The sequence below is a fragment of the Paramormyrops kingsleyae genome, chromosome 14 (genome assembly GCF_048594095.1).
Source record: "Paramormyrops kingsleyae isolate MSU_618 chromosome 14, PKINGS_0.4, whole genome shotgun sequence".
NCBI classification, from domain to species: Eukaryota; Metazoa; Chordata; class Actinopteri; order Osteoglossiformes; family Mormyridae; genus Paramormyrops; species Paramormyrops kingsleyae.
Window position 1 is genome coordinate 15,502,544 of NC_132810.1, and position 15,813 is coordinate 15,518,356.

Consider the following 15,813-nt stretch of genomic DNA (forward strand, 5'->3'; position numbering starts at 1 on the left):
TATTTGAAAAATGAATAGACTCATTCGTATAATGAAATGCACCACATGTGTATCGAACCAGGACGAATCGGAGCGCTTTGAATTTTCGTTTGAAATTATGGCACTGTTCCTCTAGATGGCGCTGGTGTTTAAGCCGATCAACGGCCGATATGGAAGTTCACCCGCAGAGGCGCACACTAAACACTGCATCAGTGAATCTGTTTATCTGGATTCATGGTAAATGTTTTTTTTTAATTAACACGTTTTTATCAAAGCAGTTATCTCCCCCAAGAACCCACTAATAATATAAAAAGTTAAATACCCAATTCTGGGAACATAGTCTCGACGTTGGTCTGATAGCGTTGATCTTTGTTCTAGTTTTTAAAAATTATAATAGCAGCCATTCAAAAATTAATACTCTGAATGAAAATGTGGTTTTGTGAGACCTTTTTAACCGGAAAGAGTGTGATAAAATAATTTTATAGGCCTTTAGAAAATTACTCATTTGTAAAAGGTTAATTGCTTTGAAACGATAATCCTAGTATGCCATTAAATTTAGTATTAAACCGATATCAGTCAGAACTTTTATTGCCGAAGTCGGAGATCCGCGGTGGGATGTGCCGTCAATCTACGAGAAACTGTGTGTGACGACTAACGCACTGCAGCAACGACAACAGCATGTGATTCGTCTATGCAGGAGACAAAGTACATTCAGTAGTTTTCCTGTTGGGGGGGGGGGTTTGGAAATCAAAGCAGGTAGATTGATAGTGAGCGTGTCATGCAAGCGATGATTTGCAGCCCTCTTCGCTCTGAATTACGGGAGAGCATCTATAGACGCGCACTAAGTGCAGCACTTGCATCCTGCCTGTAGTGCGTCCAAGTCTGTCATTGCAGAATTTCCAGCGGATCTTGCACATTTGGTTCTTTTGTGTTTTTTCTGAAGTATATTTGTTATTTCTTTTCCCGTTTTCCTTTTTAGTTTTGATATACGAGTCGTGTGCACGGACTCCAATGCTAACTGTATGTGACTTGCCCTAAAATTGGAAAAAAGTTGGAAACCGTGCAGGCCTATCTATGTTGGATGCGGTGTTAGGAGAAATTATACTATAGGTAATGAAACGGGAGAGTGGCGGTCTATACTAAAGTATCGATTGTTTAATTTTGAGAATCGATTCTAACATTAAAATATCGGCGTTTTTCTACCTGGTAATTTATGTTTATATTATTAAAGGAAGCAGGACGGAGAACTACTACCAGTCAGAGCTTCCCATCGGGGGAAAGGGGGCTGTCAAGAATATCGACCTTGGGAAGACACGGGTGTCTAACTCCAGGCCCGGGGGACTGGAGCCCTGCAGTTTTTGGGTTTTCCCGCATTTAACACACCTGATTCAACTCCTTGTGCTAATTACCCCACAGCTCTGGAGCTGAATCATTTGTGGTAGAACAGGGAAAGGACTAAGAGACACAGGACTCCGGCCCTCCAGGCACCTCAGTTGGTAAGGGATCGAAAAGAAAATCAGTGTATCGTCCATCCGTACATCTCAAGCATTTGAACTGTGTTGACGTATGTAAACCACCAGATTACCCTTAAAACCATTTTGCATCTAGTCTTCATATTTGCGCAGATAGGCAACTAGTAATTAAGCGAAATTAACAGTATCTCAAAGTTTCGGGGCAAATCTAACTTACAGCATACCTCAGATAGAGCTAACCCAGCCAGAAACATGCCAAGTGCAGTATTTGTACATATAGATAAACTTTTCCAAGAGCGCCTCTTATTTGGACCGACCAACTAGCGGCGCACGCGGGCTCCACATGCCTCGAGCTCCCGTCATCTGCAGCCTGAGTGCACTCTGAGCGCGCACTCTCAGCACGCGCGTTCACTCCGCGGGGGAGGAGCGCGCGAGCCAATGGCCACGGACAGTTGGCGCAGGCGGGCATCCTCGTGAGCGCCGGTGCGGCGCGCGCCCAGCTTGCGGTCGCCAGTTCGCTGCGGGACGCACGGAGAGCGGCACATCTTCCCTGGAAAAGTTAGCGAAGATGCTTGACGGTGAGCTGCGGGGCGACGCCGGGCTTCGCTGGGCTGGTCTGCGTTGGGCTGGTCTGCGGGGTGAGACCCGGGATAATATAACAAAGTTGACGGTGGACTCGATGTTTCCACCTTTTCCTTGCATTTTTCAGCGAAACCTTCAGTCCTCTTGGACTTGTACTGGAAGCGATAAGCCGCTAATTCAGTACGTTGCCTCGCGAATACCGGGACTTATTTGGTATTTTATTCTATCACCTCAGCTGTATATACATGTACTTATGACTGAGAGTGTTCAGTAAAAGTGAAGTGACACTCTGGACAGGTTTTAAGGCAGGTCAACTTTATTGTGCCGGTGATTCCTAATGTAATTTTTGACATTGTAGGGATGCTGGCTCTACTGATACGCACATATCCCGCTTTGACTGACGAGCGTACATTTATGGAGTATCCTGGCTAATGCTCTTTATTCCGGATTTATTTCGAAGTGCAATTTCAGCTGTTTGTTTTCATATAAGTACCATGATGTGCTTGTCGGTGTTTGAAAATGTATCGCAGTTTGCGTTCTCGTGTGGGACCTGCCCTGACAGCGGCGCTTCTGTAGTCTAGCTGCTTTTAATGTTACCCGTGTTTTGTTCTGGGCTTTTGGGAGTTGCATGTTATATTTTAGTCGATAATTTATTTTTAAAAAGTGGGCTGGTTCCTCAACATCCTGACATATCCTGTGTGTATTTGATCACATCCTGTGGATTTTGACCATTACATTACTTCTTTACACAGCATGTAGTTTGAGTATGGAATAGTCTTCCTGCTAGTGTAGCGGAAGCTAAAACCCTGGGTTCCTTTAAATCAGAGCTAGATAAGATTTTATCAGCTCTGAGCTATTAGTTAAGTTCTGCCCAAATGAGCTTGATGGGCCGAATGGCCTCCTCTCGTTTGTAAATTTCTTATGTTCTTATGGTGTCAGCTCGAGTGAAAAAGTTTCTTTTGGTGGAAACTAGACTCAGGTTCTGTTCTGTTGTTGCAGGTGATGGAGCCGAAATCTGTGTCTTAATGTGAGTCCCGCTGCCCCGTGTGACCCACTATGGTGTATGGACAGGTCCTCCACGCTCGTGGTGAGCAGACGGGCTTTGTCAATCTTAACGTGGGGGGCTACAAGCAGCAGGTGGACCCCAGCACTCTGCTCCGCTTCCCCCAAACCCGACTGGGCCGCCTTCTAGCCTGCCACTCTGAGGAGGCCATCCTGGAGCTCTGCGATGACTACAATGTGGCCGAGAAGGAGTACTACTTTGACAGGAACCCACGCTTATTCCTCTATGTGCTCAACTTCTACCACACCGGCAAGATGCATCTGATGGAGGAGCTCTGCGTCCTCTCCTTTAGCCAGGAGATCGAGTACTGGGGCATCAAGGAGCTCCACCTGGACTCCTGCTGCAGCAATCGCTTCCACGAGCAGAAGGAGTATGCCGAGGAGAACGACTGGGAGCGCAGGAGCGATGAGCAGCAGCATAGCCTTGACTCCTCTTTTGAGGAGCTCTCCCTCGTGGATAAAGACCTTGAGAAGTTCGAGGGCTCCTGGTGCTCCGAGGTCCGGAAGAGCATCTGGCTTCGGCTGGAGAACCCCGGCTATTCATGCTCGGCTAAGCTGCTCGCCGTGGCCTCCCTGTGCGTAGTCATCACCTCCATCATAGCCATGTGCGTCCATAGCATGCCTGAGTTCCAGCGGTTCGATGCCAACGAGAAGGCAGTGGAGGACCCTGTGCTGGAGGTCTTTGAGATCGTCTGCGTCCTCTGCTTCTCGGTGGAGTTCCTCGTGCGGCTGCTGGTGACACCTTGTCTGTGTAAGTTCCTGAGCAGTCCCCTCAACATCATCGACTTTGTGTCCGTCGTGCCCTTCTATGCCACGCTGGCGTTCGACTCGGTGGACGAGGATAGCGAGGAGAATGCGGACCTGGAGAACGTTGGCAAGGTGGTGCAGGTGCTGAGGCTCATGCGCATCTTTCGCATCCTCAAGTTGGCCAGGCACTCGGTGGGCCTGCGCTCCCTCGGCGCTACTCTCAGGCACAGCTACCACGAGGTGGGCCTGCTTGTGCTCTTCCTCTCCGTGGGCATCTCTATCTTCTCCGTCCTCATCTACTTCGTAGAGAAGGAGGAGGAGGAGTCGGAGCTGCACAGCATCCCCGTGGGTTGGTGGTGGGCGACCATCAGCATGACTACGGTCGGCTACGGGGACACCTACCCCGTGAGCCTCTGCGGCAAGATTATTGCGACAGTGTGCATCATCTGTGGTCTGCTGGTGGTCGCCCTGCCGATCACCGTCATCTTCAACAAGTTCTCCAAGTACTACCAAAGGCAGAAGTGCATGGGCCAGGGGACCAGCCCGGTCCAGGGGCCGCCTCCCGACCTTCCGTACTTCAACATCCGGGACTCGTTCGGGCAGGAGATGCGCTCATTTCTGAGCAGCGTCTCCTCACGGGGCAGCGGGACCGGCAGTGACGACGACACGGACGCTTCCGAATTCGGAGACCTGGAGACCGTGTGCAGGTTCGAGAATAGATCGGGATTCTCCAGCCACCCCTAAGGACCTCCTCCCAGCTAAAAGTGATTAGCGCTTGCTCAGGGTGATTAGCGTGTCCTCACGGTCTCTTCCAGGGCTCCGTCGACGGCCCGTCGCATCCCGGGAGACCCGCTTTGGTTTGTACTCCTGACTGCTGTGTGTTTCATTTGCTGCTTGAGGCTAAGATGGGGAGTGCGTGTTTCTCCGAGGAGAAGCGGGCGGGCATGAGGGTGAATGGGCCGCACCTGTGCTGGTAACAAGATTCCGATAATAGAGCACTAACATAATGGAGACACTGAGCTGTATGAAGTGGCATGACGTATATCTAAAGATGCCGTCTGTGATAGACGGGACTGCATGTGACTCCCAGGGCTCGGTATGGAAACACTGATCCAATAAAGTGTGACACACTGATTGCGGTGACTGTCTCTTCATTACAACGGCACTGTAACATCATCCTGGCTCCTATGTGGGGGGGATCAAGGTCGGGGTCTGTTGCTCCTGCTTAATGCAACCCGGCTGGTTATGTTCCCGCATTTCTCAGTCGATAATATTGGGATTTTGGATTTTGTAGAGCACTTTGCAGCTGTGATTGTAACAGGAATCCTGGAGTTTCTGATCACGCTGACTAGTGGCCACCAAAGTGGTTGAAACGTGGTTGCAGACAGATTTCCCACGCTCCTTTGCAGAGAGACCTTTTGTCTTTGTTTACGTGCATTTTTCCAACCAAGGCATCTGACAGGTATTTAGTCACATTAAGGGCTGCATGTCTGTGATGGGCCGCCCGCCCCCCCCCCCCCCCCCCCGTCCAGGGTTGTTCCCCACCTCGTGCCTGTAGCTTCCAGTATAAGCTCCGGACCCCCCGCGACCCAGAAGGATAAGCGGTTTGGAAAATGGATGGATGGATGGGCTGCATGTCAGCTGCTCTCTGGACGGCTTGGGGGGGGGGGAGGGTCATAGTCTCATTTATTGCCCTTTTTGCAGAGGAGGGAGTCCCACAGGCGCTGGGGGTTCGACCCCGAGTGCTCTCTCTGGCAGCTTGATCTTGGGCTTCCCAGTCATCTGGCCCATTTTAAACAGCCAGCGTGTAGTTACAGGGTGGGGCCATGCTGTTTTCTCGATCAGAGCATTGGAGTCTGAACGAGTCTGAGAGGATGGGATTGGGACCGTCACTTATGAGCATAGCCTGGGGCCAGGAACAGAGGATTGAAAAGAAAATAAGTGGAGATCGATGGTCGCCGCATGGTCGGCATTGAGTTTGTGTCGGTGGTTTGACCTTTCCGATCGCAGAGCTTCCCGACGCTGCCTCAGGAACCTCTCCCCGTAAGCACTCTGCGCTGGGAATCCTGTAGCGGTTTGCGGGTGGGAGAAATGGGCTGTTCAGTACCTCCGGCTGCCTGGGCTTTGTGTGTACTGTCAGTGTCGCGCTCTGCAGTCTCATTCAAAGGGGAGCTGTATGTACATAGCTTGCCGTAACTGTCTCAGGACCGCAGCCCTTATTTATTGATATTTTAATTGCTCTGGGATGGCCCGCTCGCAATAACGACGGCGCCTTTGAAGCAGAGCAGTTCTGTCGGCGTGGAATCCCTAATGCGTCCGTGGTGCTTGATCAGTCCAGTCACACCGGCTCGCGTCCCGGCCAGATGTGGGATATTTTATTAATGCTCACTGACGGGTCTCTCGGCGTGGGGCTGGTCTAAGCACTTGCCCCTCCCCCAGTGCTCTCACGATCCCCGATCGAAAACACCTGCCGGTATGAACCCCACGGGCCCCCTTCCAAACGGGACAGTCGCTATGCGCCAAATGCTCGTCTTCAAAATGGTACCACCGGCAAATGCGACAAGCCACCAGGATCGTGCTGCTAGAGACGAAGCTTGGGATCGAACCCCAGGCTTCTGTGGGGCTCCTTCCTCTGCAAAAAGGCCAGTCGGTGGAATTATGACCCCCCCATGCCGTCCCGGCAGCGGCTCACATGCGGCCCTTAATGTGAATAAATACCTGTCAGATGCCTTGGCTGGAAAAATGCACGTAAAAGAGGAAAGGTCTCTCTGCAAACTGCATCTGGATGGAGAATCGCATGTGCAAACAGGGTTCCGATGGTAAACCCAGCTCCCCTCATGCACCTCTGGCTCTGATCCAAGACATAACGGGCCCGGATGGCAGATGGGGTCATTACGCATCCCTTTAGAGCTGGGAAACGGCGTAACGAGCATTAAAATCTGTGCTTAATGGGTTTAAAAGTTGGATTGAGTGTTGAATTCATCAGGTGAGTGTTTGTGAAAGGGGGGGGAGGGGGTAGGATTGGAATAAAATTGTCCCCTTCATATAAGGAGCGCTCCGATGTCTGCAGTTCACTGTGGGTGGGGGCAGCTTTGGATAAATGCAGGTTTTATGTCGGTAGGTCTTACTGCTCTGGCGTGTGTTAGATGGCTGAACGCGTGATGTTTCTGCTCGCCTGCCCTGTCGCTGCTGGTAGAAGTGTCGCCTCCACTTTATAAAGGAAGATGACAGGCGTAAAGCAATAATCTCCCCCAACTCCGATTGGGCCGGCATCCCTCACAGAAGCCATCAAGGCCACGGTGTGACGAATGGACGGCCTAATTTGATGGATTAGGTGACAGGATTCAGAGGCGCCAGTCATGCCCGCACAGCAGGAGGGCTCCGGATGACTCCGGAAGGTGAGTCTCCGGACCGGAGCGTAGGATGTCTGTATGGGATCCTTCTTCCTGCCTGGACGCACCTCTTCCTCTTCCATGGGATAGACTTATTTAGAGATCGCAGCCTGCGAGGGTTCATAAGCAGCTGTGCTTCAGCCTGGATTAATGCTCTCGGTAGATGTCACTGTGATCTCTCATGTCCAACATCAGGCCCAGCTGCTCCCGGGACGCATTTACTCGGCCAGTCATGTCCTGGAAGTACAAAGCAAAGCCTGTTTTTATTGTCGGTAAGACGAATCACTTCAGTTTGGCTGCAGCGTCAGCACTGGAAGCAGTGCGGACTCGAGCGGGTCAGCGATTACTGCCTCCCGCTGCCTCCCGTCTCGTAAAGCCGTGACAGTGATCTGAAATTTACTCTCAGTCATCTACTCTCAGGTTTATAGGACCGGCACATCCTTTGTTGGTAGGAAAGATGTGAGTGAATGAAATCTGTTGAGGGTCCCGGTAATGGCTTTGCGGTGGGGGACGATTCCCGTCTCCTTTGAGATCTTTTCCCTCAGATGGGGTGGCTTTGGCCATGAGATTCAGGCTCCAGGGCAGCGGGGCTCCATCAAACGCCCATAGTGTTTTATGGTCCTCTGCCCCCACTTCCGACCTTTTTTTCACAGTCAGCCTGAAGGTGAGGACCTGTGGGGGGGGGCTCGCAGTTCCTCTGTGACTAACATCAGCTGCATCTCACAGTAAGCCTGCTGGGCCAGCGAGCAAAAGTGCTGAGATTGCAGTGTGGAGATGGGGGCTGTGATGCATTTCCTGGGGGACGTGGGGGGGGGGATCAGGCAATGTGGTCAGGTTTCAGTCTGGGGGGGGGGGTTATGCTTTGGGGAGGGGGTGGATCTGATGGCCGTGTGTGTCTGTTTATTTCGGGCCATAGAAAGTGCCAATTTTAACACACCCCTAGTCCCCATGCCTCAAAATCTGACCCTTATGGTCAAGGACAGAAAGGACAGCACCACCTACCTGTGGGTCATCTCTGGTAGAGCTGGAAGTGAGACATCGCTCAAGCTGTGAGCAGACTTCGTTCTGCATGAGAGGTTTCAAATCAAACAGTTTCACTGAATTAACTGGTGCAATTTATGTGTTCATCTGCTTTTATTCCTACCGTGGGGTTGCCTGGTAAGACTTAAATCCCCCCCCTTCTCCCCTCAGCCTCAGCTGTTTTACTGTCCAATTTCCTGTTTGACAGCCGTAACTGCAAGGAGGCCATTCCCCCGGCTCCGCATGTGTCCGACACGGACGGCAGGAGGTTCTGCTTGTGCTACATGGTTAGAGAAGGGCTGCCCAGAGTGTGTGAGCATCCACCGGATCCCGTGATCTGTGATGGAGGAGCCTGTGAGAAACGTAAACATGCGACTGTGAGGATTAGTCTCTGCTTCTGCGGCCACGAGGGGGCTGATGGAAAGTTCTATGGCTGTTGACGTCCGCCCCGATATTGTCCAGCCAGGGGAGCTGAAGCCCATCCGTGTTTTTGCCGCTGAGCTAATGGACCGTGAAATGAAGAGACACAATCCAGAGCCGTGAGGCTCGTGGACCCAGCCGGGTCGGGGGCACCGAAGAGGTTCTGTTTGTCGCCTTGCCGCTCATTTATTACCTGATGTGGCCTGAATTTTCCGGGGCTAGATATTTAACCACAGTATCTCCAGCTCTTGATGGGCCCCTGGGACTCGAACCTGCAGCTGACGGCTCCCCCTCCTGTCTAGCGGTAGCGGTTCCCGGTGCGCATGCTGAACCGTCTGCTTGAGCAGTTAATGGAATATCGATCCCCTGCGTGTGTTTAGTGACAGAGGCGCACGAGGGTCTGAACGTGCCTCCGTAGTGAGAATAATTAACGGTGGTAATTTGGACACGTAATGAAAGGGGAAATAAAACATTTAAATGTTCATTGTTGCTTCACTTAATCGCTGATTCAGGGAAGGGAAAACAAGGACTGAGATTCAGCGCAATTGAAGTGCTGGTAAATGATACGTGGGATGTAGGACTATAATCGTGCTGTCATGCCATCGACGTGTGTAGACGGCCTACTCTGTTACGGGAGCCGTTAGTGAGCCCCTTAGGAGTCAAGGGGGGGGGGGGGGGGTGTATGTAGTTTATCCAGGGCTTCCCCTGGCTATAGGCAGCTACCTGGTGCCCCGAATTACCTGTGTTGCAGAGGAAGTGAAATGACCATCAATTATTTAGCAGGGGGGGGGCCTTGCCTGATAACCCACTGGAGTGAATGGAAATCCAGGATTATCTGTCCATGGTTCTGTAACACGGGCAGCCTGCGTCACTGACCGCTAACACTGGAAGTAGCGTGTTCTTATGTGGGGGCGTGGGCCCCCCAACGGGAACCTGAGATGGAGTTCTTTTGCATCTGACCCGCTCCACTGTCCCGCATCATGCAAAGTCATCAGTGGCAGCAGGGAGCTAGAATATTTTTATGCAGGTGATCCCAAGAGGACAGGAAGTGACGGCGAGGAAGAGGGCGAGGGCACGTAGTGAGCAGCCAGTCGTGATGCGTCACTGTGGGGGGGGCGTGAGAGTCAGGCAGTGTCCGGTGATCTGGTTGGGGGAAAATAAAAGCGTTGAGTCATGCGTGACATGCGAGAAATGCAACAAGGGCGTCACAATTAAGAGCGGCGCTTTTTCGCGGATAGGAATGGTCAGCAGTGCCTGTATGGTGGCATGGAGACCACACTGTGTGCCCACAGGGCGCCTCGCGCCCACAGGATATGTATCCTCCTCTAATAGCAGCGTCTCTGCAGTCAGCTGCCCCCTACTGGTGGTGTCCTCCCATGTAGCGATGACCTGCTGCTTACATACCAGTTGAGCAGTGTGAGACAGATGTGGGGTTTTGAAGTTCTCAGGAGCACTGCTGACTTCCTGTGAACTGGTTTAGGGGAACAGAGGAGAGTCCCCTGACCTGAGGCGACGCTCTGAGCCGACAGCCTCCTGGTTAAGTGGCCAGAGGGTGGTCTGTGTTGCCCCCTCCCCAAGGTAAGAAGTCAGAAAGGCAAGCTTAAGGCTGGTGAAGATGTGAAAGTTGAGTATGTGTTGAGAACGTGAAGCTGGGCAGCCCCCCCCCCCCCCCCCCCCCCCGAAACAATTCACCCATCGATTTGTGGAGAGCAGTGTTCCAAGCCAAGAGGCTTTTAAAGCGTACTGCATTTCTGTGTGTTCCCGCGCAGACCTGCGTGCCTGCAGATAATGGAACAGAATGGTGGAATGTTTACAACCTTCTGAAACCTTAATGTGGTTTAAAGTGACGGGTTGGCGTGGTCTGGACACTGGCTGGGAGGATGGGGGACTCGCTGTGTCACCTGCGAGATGTGCTGGGGGCGGGGGGGGTTGAGAAATGGGGTCTATTAGGAAATTTAAGAAATGAGAATTGTACTGCTCACAGGCAAAAATGGAAATGTGTTAGTAAATGATTCCATAAGTCAGTCTTCAGCACTGTAATGTCTGTTCTGTCAGGAATGTAGGACTGAGTTCAGGAAGAACATTATTTCACTTCTGTGTACTGTGTACATGGGTGAGATGACAGTAAAGCTTTACTTATGAGAATGCTCTCAGGCATGGCTGACAGGCTGTGGGTGTGGCTGACAGATTGTGGGTGTGGCTGACAGATTGTGGGTGTGGCTGACAGGCTGTGGGTGTGGCTGACAGGCTGAGCCTGGGCTATGGCTTTTTTGGTATAATGCTACAGTCAAGGTAATGTCATTGAAGGGTTTGTGGTGATTTTTGTGGTGCAGGATGTACAGTTGTGTTCAAAATAATAGCAGTCTGACATCACTAACCAGATCAATCACCGTTCTTGATAGAAATTATATTTCTACATGGCAAATAATTGACTAGCAGGTGTAGTAGAGTAATGGAAAACCAACAGTCATGACATGCATGCTGCTGATTCTGTGTAACAGAATCATTACTTGAAAGGGGTGTGTTCAAAATAATAGCAGTGTGAAGTTCAATTAGTGAGGTCATTCAAAAAAGTAGGTACCAATTATGGGTCTTATTTAAGGAAGGAAGGCAGCAAATGTTGTACATGCTGGTTATAGTGCATTTCTCTCTGAAATTCTGAGTAAAATGGATCATTCCAGACATTGTTCAGAAGAACAGCGTACCTTGATTAAAAAGTTGATTGGAGAGGGGAAAACGTATAAGGAAGTGGCAGTGGTGGCTTAATGGTTAGGGAAGCGCACTCGTAATCGGAAGATTGCAGGTTCAAATCCCCGACCAGAAAGACACCACTGAGGTACCCTGAGCAAGGTACCGCCCCCCAGCACTGCTCCCCGGGCGCTGAATTAGCTGCCCCCCTGCTATGTCACGAAAGTCACATATGGGTTAAATGCAGAGGGCACATTTCGTTGTTGTGCACTGTGTGCTGTGGTGTGTCAACAATGACAAATAATCACAACTAAATAAATAAATAGGCTGCTCAGCTAAAATGATCGCAAATTACGAAAGACGTGGAAAAAAATGAAAAACTACCATTCGAATGGATCGAAGAATAGCCAAGATGGCAAAGACTCAGCCAATGATCATCTCCAGGAAGATCAAAGAAGGTCTAAAGTTACCTGTGAGTCCTGTTACAATCAGAAGATGCCTATATGAAGCCAAGCTATCTGCAAAAAGCCCCCACAAAGTCACATTGCTGAAAAAAAGATACGTGCTGAAGAGGTTACAGTTTGCCAAAGAACACATTGACTGGCCTAACGTCACAACATTTTGTGGCTGGCTGGCTATCCGGCCGTCTGGCTGTCCGTCCGCGAGACCAGCTCCCACTGCTGAATACTCCAGTGCTTCTGTTGTTTAGCCTGTAATAGTCTCTACTTCTTCTTAACACCACAAAGTGCTGCGAAGGTTTTCTGGCAGCAGCTTGGCCACGCAGTCCAGCTGCTCTCAGCCTTTGCTTGACTGTAAGAGATACCAGTTACCCTCTGTTCACATTAATCACAGCCCTCAGACATCTGCAGTTATCTTCCGATTTTTATTGCACATCACGACTAAGTGCTGATCTTCAGCCTTTCATATCACTTTCTGCTCACTGTTGCTTCCTGTCAGCCTTTTTCTCTGTAAACTGTCACTCCATGTTTAGAGACATTTAACTTTCCGGCTATATGACGATGAGAGAAAGCTTAGTTGCTCAAAATTATGATTTGGTCCCTCTGGTCAATTGTTAGCTGTGTCTTTCTAGCCATTACAAACATAAAAATAAGAAAAATTTATCAAAAAATCTGACTTATCAATTGTGATACAGAAGAAGATCCACCAGGAGACTGAAGCAAGGAGCAGACAGGACATTCAACCTCCCACAAAGTGATCTGGGACAAGGCAGACGAGTGTTTAGTTTAAGACACACCAAGAGAAGCCAAGTGCAAATCAAGTTCTGACATTAGTAAATAGAATTCCAGCACAAAGTGAATGTCAATGCACTAAATACATCTTTTTCAAAACCAATAGTTTTAACCCTTGTGGCTAAATAATGTCTTACTACAAGTTATAAAATACTGAAAAGGGGGTGGTGAGGCCTGGCGAGTGTGGGGGGGCACCGAGTAAGGGTACAGGAGCAGGACGCGGTGAGGTGGGGGGGCACCGAGTAAGGGTACAGGAGCAGGACGCGGTGAGGTGGGGGGGGCACCCAGTAAGGGTACAGGAGCAGGATGCGGTGAGGCGGGGGGGCACCGAGTAAGGGTACAGGAGCAGGACGCGGTGAGGTGGGGGGCACAGAGTAAGGGTACAGGAGCAGGACGTGGTGAGGTGGGGGGGCACCGAGTAAGAGTACAGGAGCAGGACGCGGTGAGGTGGGGGGGCACCGAGTAAGGGTACGGGAGCAGGACGCGGTGAGGTGGGGGGACACCGAGTAAGGGTACGGGAGCAGGACGCGGTGAGGTGGGGGGACACCGAGTAAGGGTACGGGAGCAGGACGCGGTGAGGTGGGGGGACAGCGAGTAAGGGTACGGGAGCAGGACGCGGTGAGGTGGGGGGGCACCGAGTAAGGGTACGGGAGCAGGACGCGGTGAGGTGGGGGGGCACCGAGTAAGGGTACGGGAGCAGGACGCGGTGAGGTGGGGGGGCACCGAGTAAGGGTACGGGAGCAGGACGCGGTGAGGTGGGGGGACACCGAGTAAGGCTACGGGAGCAGGACGCGGTGAGGTGGGGGACACCGAGTAAGGGTACGGGAGCAGGACGCGGTGAGGTGGGGGGGCACCGAGTAAGGGTACCGGAGCAGGACGCGGTGAGGTGGGGGGACACCGAGTAAGGGTACGGGAGCAGGACGCGGTGAGGTGGGGGGACAGCGAGTAAGGGTACGGGAGCAGGACGCGGTGAGGTGGGGGGGCACCGAGTAAGGGTACGGGAGCAGGACGCGGTGAGGTGGGGGGCACCGAGTAAGGGTACGGGAGCAGGACGCGGTGAGGTGGGGGGGGCACCGAGTAAGGGTACAGGAGCAGGACGCGGTGAGGTGGGGGGGCACCGAGTAAGGGGACTTAAGTCTACTTGTTCTCTTTGTCAGACTGAAGCTGATTGTAGGGTACGCGCTCCTTCCGGGAGGGGCGTGCAGGCTACGCGCTCCTTCCGGGAGGGGCGTGCAGGCTACGAGCTCTTTCCGGGAGGGGCATGCAGGCTACGAGCTCTTTCCGGGAGGGGCCTGCAGGGTACGCGCTCCTTCCGGGAGGGGCATTCAGGGTTTTTGCAGCCGGGTTCTTCCTTGTTTCTCATGAAGGATTAAACCAGGATTTAAAAATGCAGATATGTTTCCTGCGGTTGTGTGTTCTAAAGCACTTCATGATGCGCTACATTTGTTATGTGATCACAGCAAAGCCCCAGCCCATAGTTAGAACCTGTAGCCTGTACGGTCCCCCTCCCAACCACTACACCCCCTGCTGGTGAGCCTGCAGTCTGCGGGTTTGGGGACTGTGAGGGTGCAGTTCCACTGGGTTGTTACTGGAAATCAGGCTGGGTTTTCCAGAGCTGACGGCACAGATGGTGTCTCTATTCCTGTCTTTCGCTTTCTCTTTTGTTCATTAGGGGATTTTGTTCATTTTAAGGGAATTTCTTCAACTCTGTTGGCACTGTCTACACAAGCACCCAGGAAGCCTCTCTGCCAGCGGGGATGATGAGTCCTCTGCCGCAGCTGGCTGGTTTCTCCCCCAGTCAGCAGCAGCTCTGGGGCTGACCCTACCCATCCCAGAAAGAGCGGAAGGCTGCTGCAGTCGAGTCGGCATGCATAGCCCAATCATCGCACATATGCTGACACACGTGCGGCACACAAACAAACAGGTGAATTCCTTTCATGTGTCAGGTGACTTTAAGTAAACTTTTGTCATGGTACAGGGTGACTGAATTGCTGGGAATTAACGAGTAGGGAGTGCGAATGTGTCACTCTGCTGCACCTTTGCTCATAGCACTGAATTTGTGGTTAATTCTCCCACAGGAAATTTTCTGCCAGTGACAAAAAAAGACTTAAGAGCTGTCGGTACGATGTCACGGCGACGCTTGTAAACCTGGTAGTGGAGGCCCAGTGACCAAGTTAAAACAGCACAAATAATCAAACTTTTAACGTTTACACTGTAGAGAAAAATTGATGAAGAAGGTGTGGTCTGGTCATCATGTGACCCTGGAGGAGGCGGAGCTTCACACAGACACACTCAAGTGGCTATGATGTACACTATATGGTCAAAAGTATATAGACACTCATTACTTTTTGTGTGAATGATGTAGTGATCGCTTTTGTAAAGTACCTTTGAGGCGATTGTGTTATGAAAGGCACTACATAAAAATCAATTGTATTACATTAGAGGACTTGCCTGATTAAGCCAAATCTATTGCTGACACCGATGTATAATTAAGCAGAGAGTCATGCAGACTTCAGGAGCAGAATATGTGGCTGCATGGCAGAGGTCTGTGACTATCCACCTGGCACCATCACGGGACGCCATCTTTACAATTCAGTTCACCACAGTTCTGTCCTGCTCAGTTGCAAGTGAAGTGATTCCGAAGGTCAAATAGTCTGAGAGCACATACAATGGCAAAGTGTCTGACCGCGCAAGCTCCCAGAAAGGGACCTGATCACCCAGCAGCAATACCCAGCCTGAATGACAGCAGATCCCAGCAGCCCTGTCCCAGCACCTAATGGGAGGGCCTTCCCAGAGGAGCAGAGCTATTACAGCATCATGATAATGCCTGTGATTCAGGAATATGTGGATAAACATGAGTGGAAGCACTGAGGACCAAGCTCTGCCGTAGCCTGTCTGTGTGTTGTTGGCCAGAAAGCAGCCCCTCCAGCATGGACTGCGTGCAACCCCCCCGGCCACCGGGAATCCCCCGCCTGTCGTAGTCCGTGTGGTCTGGGGGCCGCAGAGCCATTGGGGTGGGAGGTCTTGCCCCCCTGCTGGTGGTGCATTCACACACAGGTTACGAGGGTCCTCTCAAACTGGGGGCCGCTCTGGCAGGGTGTTGGGGGGCCAAGACACTGTGGGCTTCTGTATGACGCCCACACTAAAGGGAGGAGATCCTCAGAAATTCCACCATGAGCAGGTAGAGCAGGTCAGGCAGCG

At 51.5% G+C, this 15,813-nt stretch overlaps 1 protein-coding gene across 3 annotated transcripts; it reads left to right on the forward strand.

Moving 5' to 3' along the window:
* The first annotated feature begins 868 nt into the window (after positions 1-868).
* On the forward strand, positions 869-4,976 carry kcns3a (potassium voltage-gated channel, delayed-rectifier, subfamily S, member 3a). Of its 3 annotated transcripts, XM_023834727.2 has the most exons (3): positions 869-1,089; positions 1,211-1,475; positions 3,033-4,976. In XM_023834727.2, the coding sequence occupies exon 3, from the start codon at positions 3,090-3,092 to the stop codon at positions 4,584-4,586; it is 1,497 nt and encodes a 498-aa protein (XP_023690495.1). In that variant the 5' UTR covers positions 869-1,089; positions 1,211-1,475; positions 3,033-3,089; the 3' UTR covers positions 4,587-4,976. The 3 variants fall into 3 exon arrangements, with proteins under 3 accessions (XP_023690495.1, XP_023690497.1, XP_023690494.1); XM_023834729.2 differs by lacking the exons at positions 869-1,089; positions 1,211-1,475 and adding an exon at positions 1,484-2,089; XM_023834726.2 differs by lacking the exons at positions 869-1,089; positions 1,211-1,475 and adding an exon at positions 1,484-2,029.
* The last annotated feature ends 10,837 nt before the right edge of the window (positions 4,977-15,813 follow it).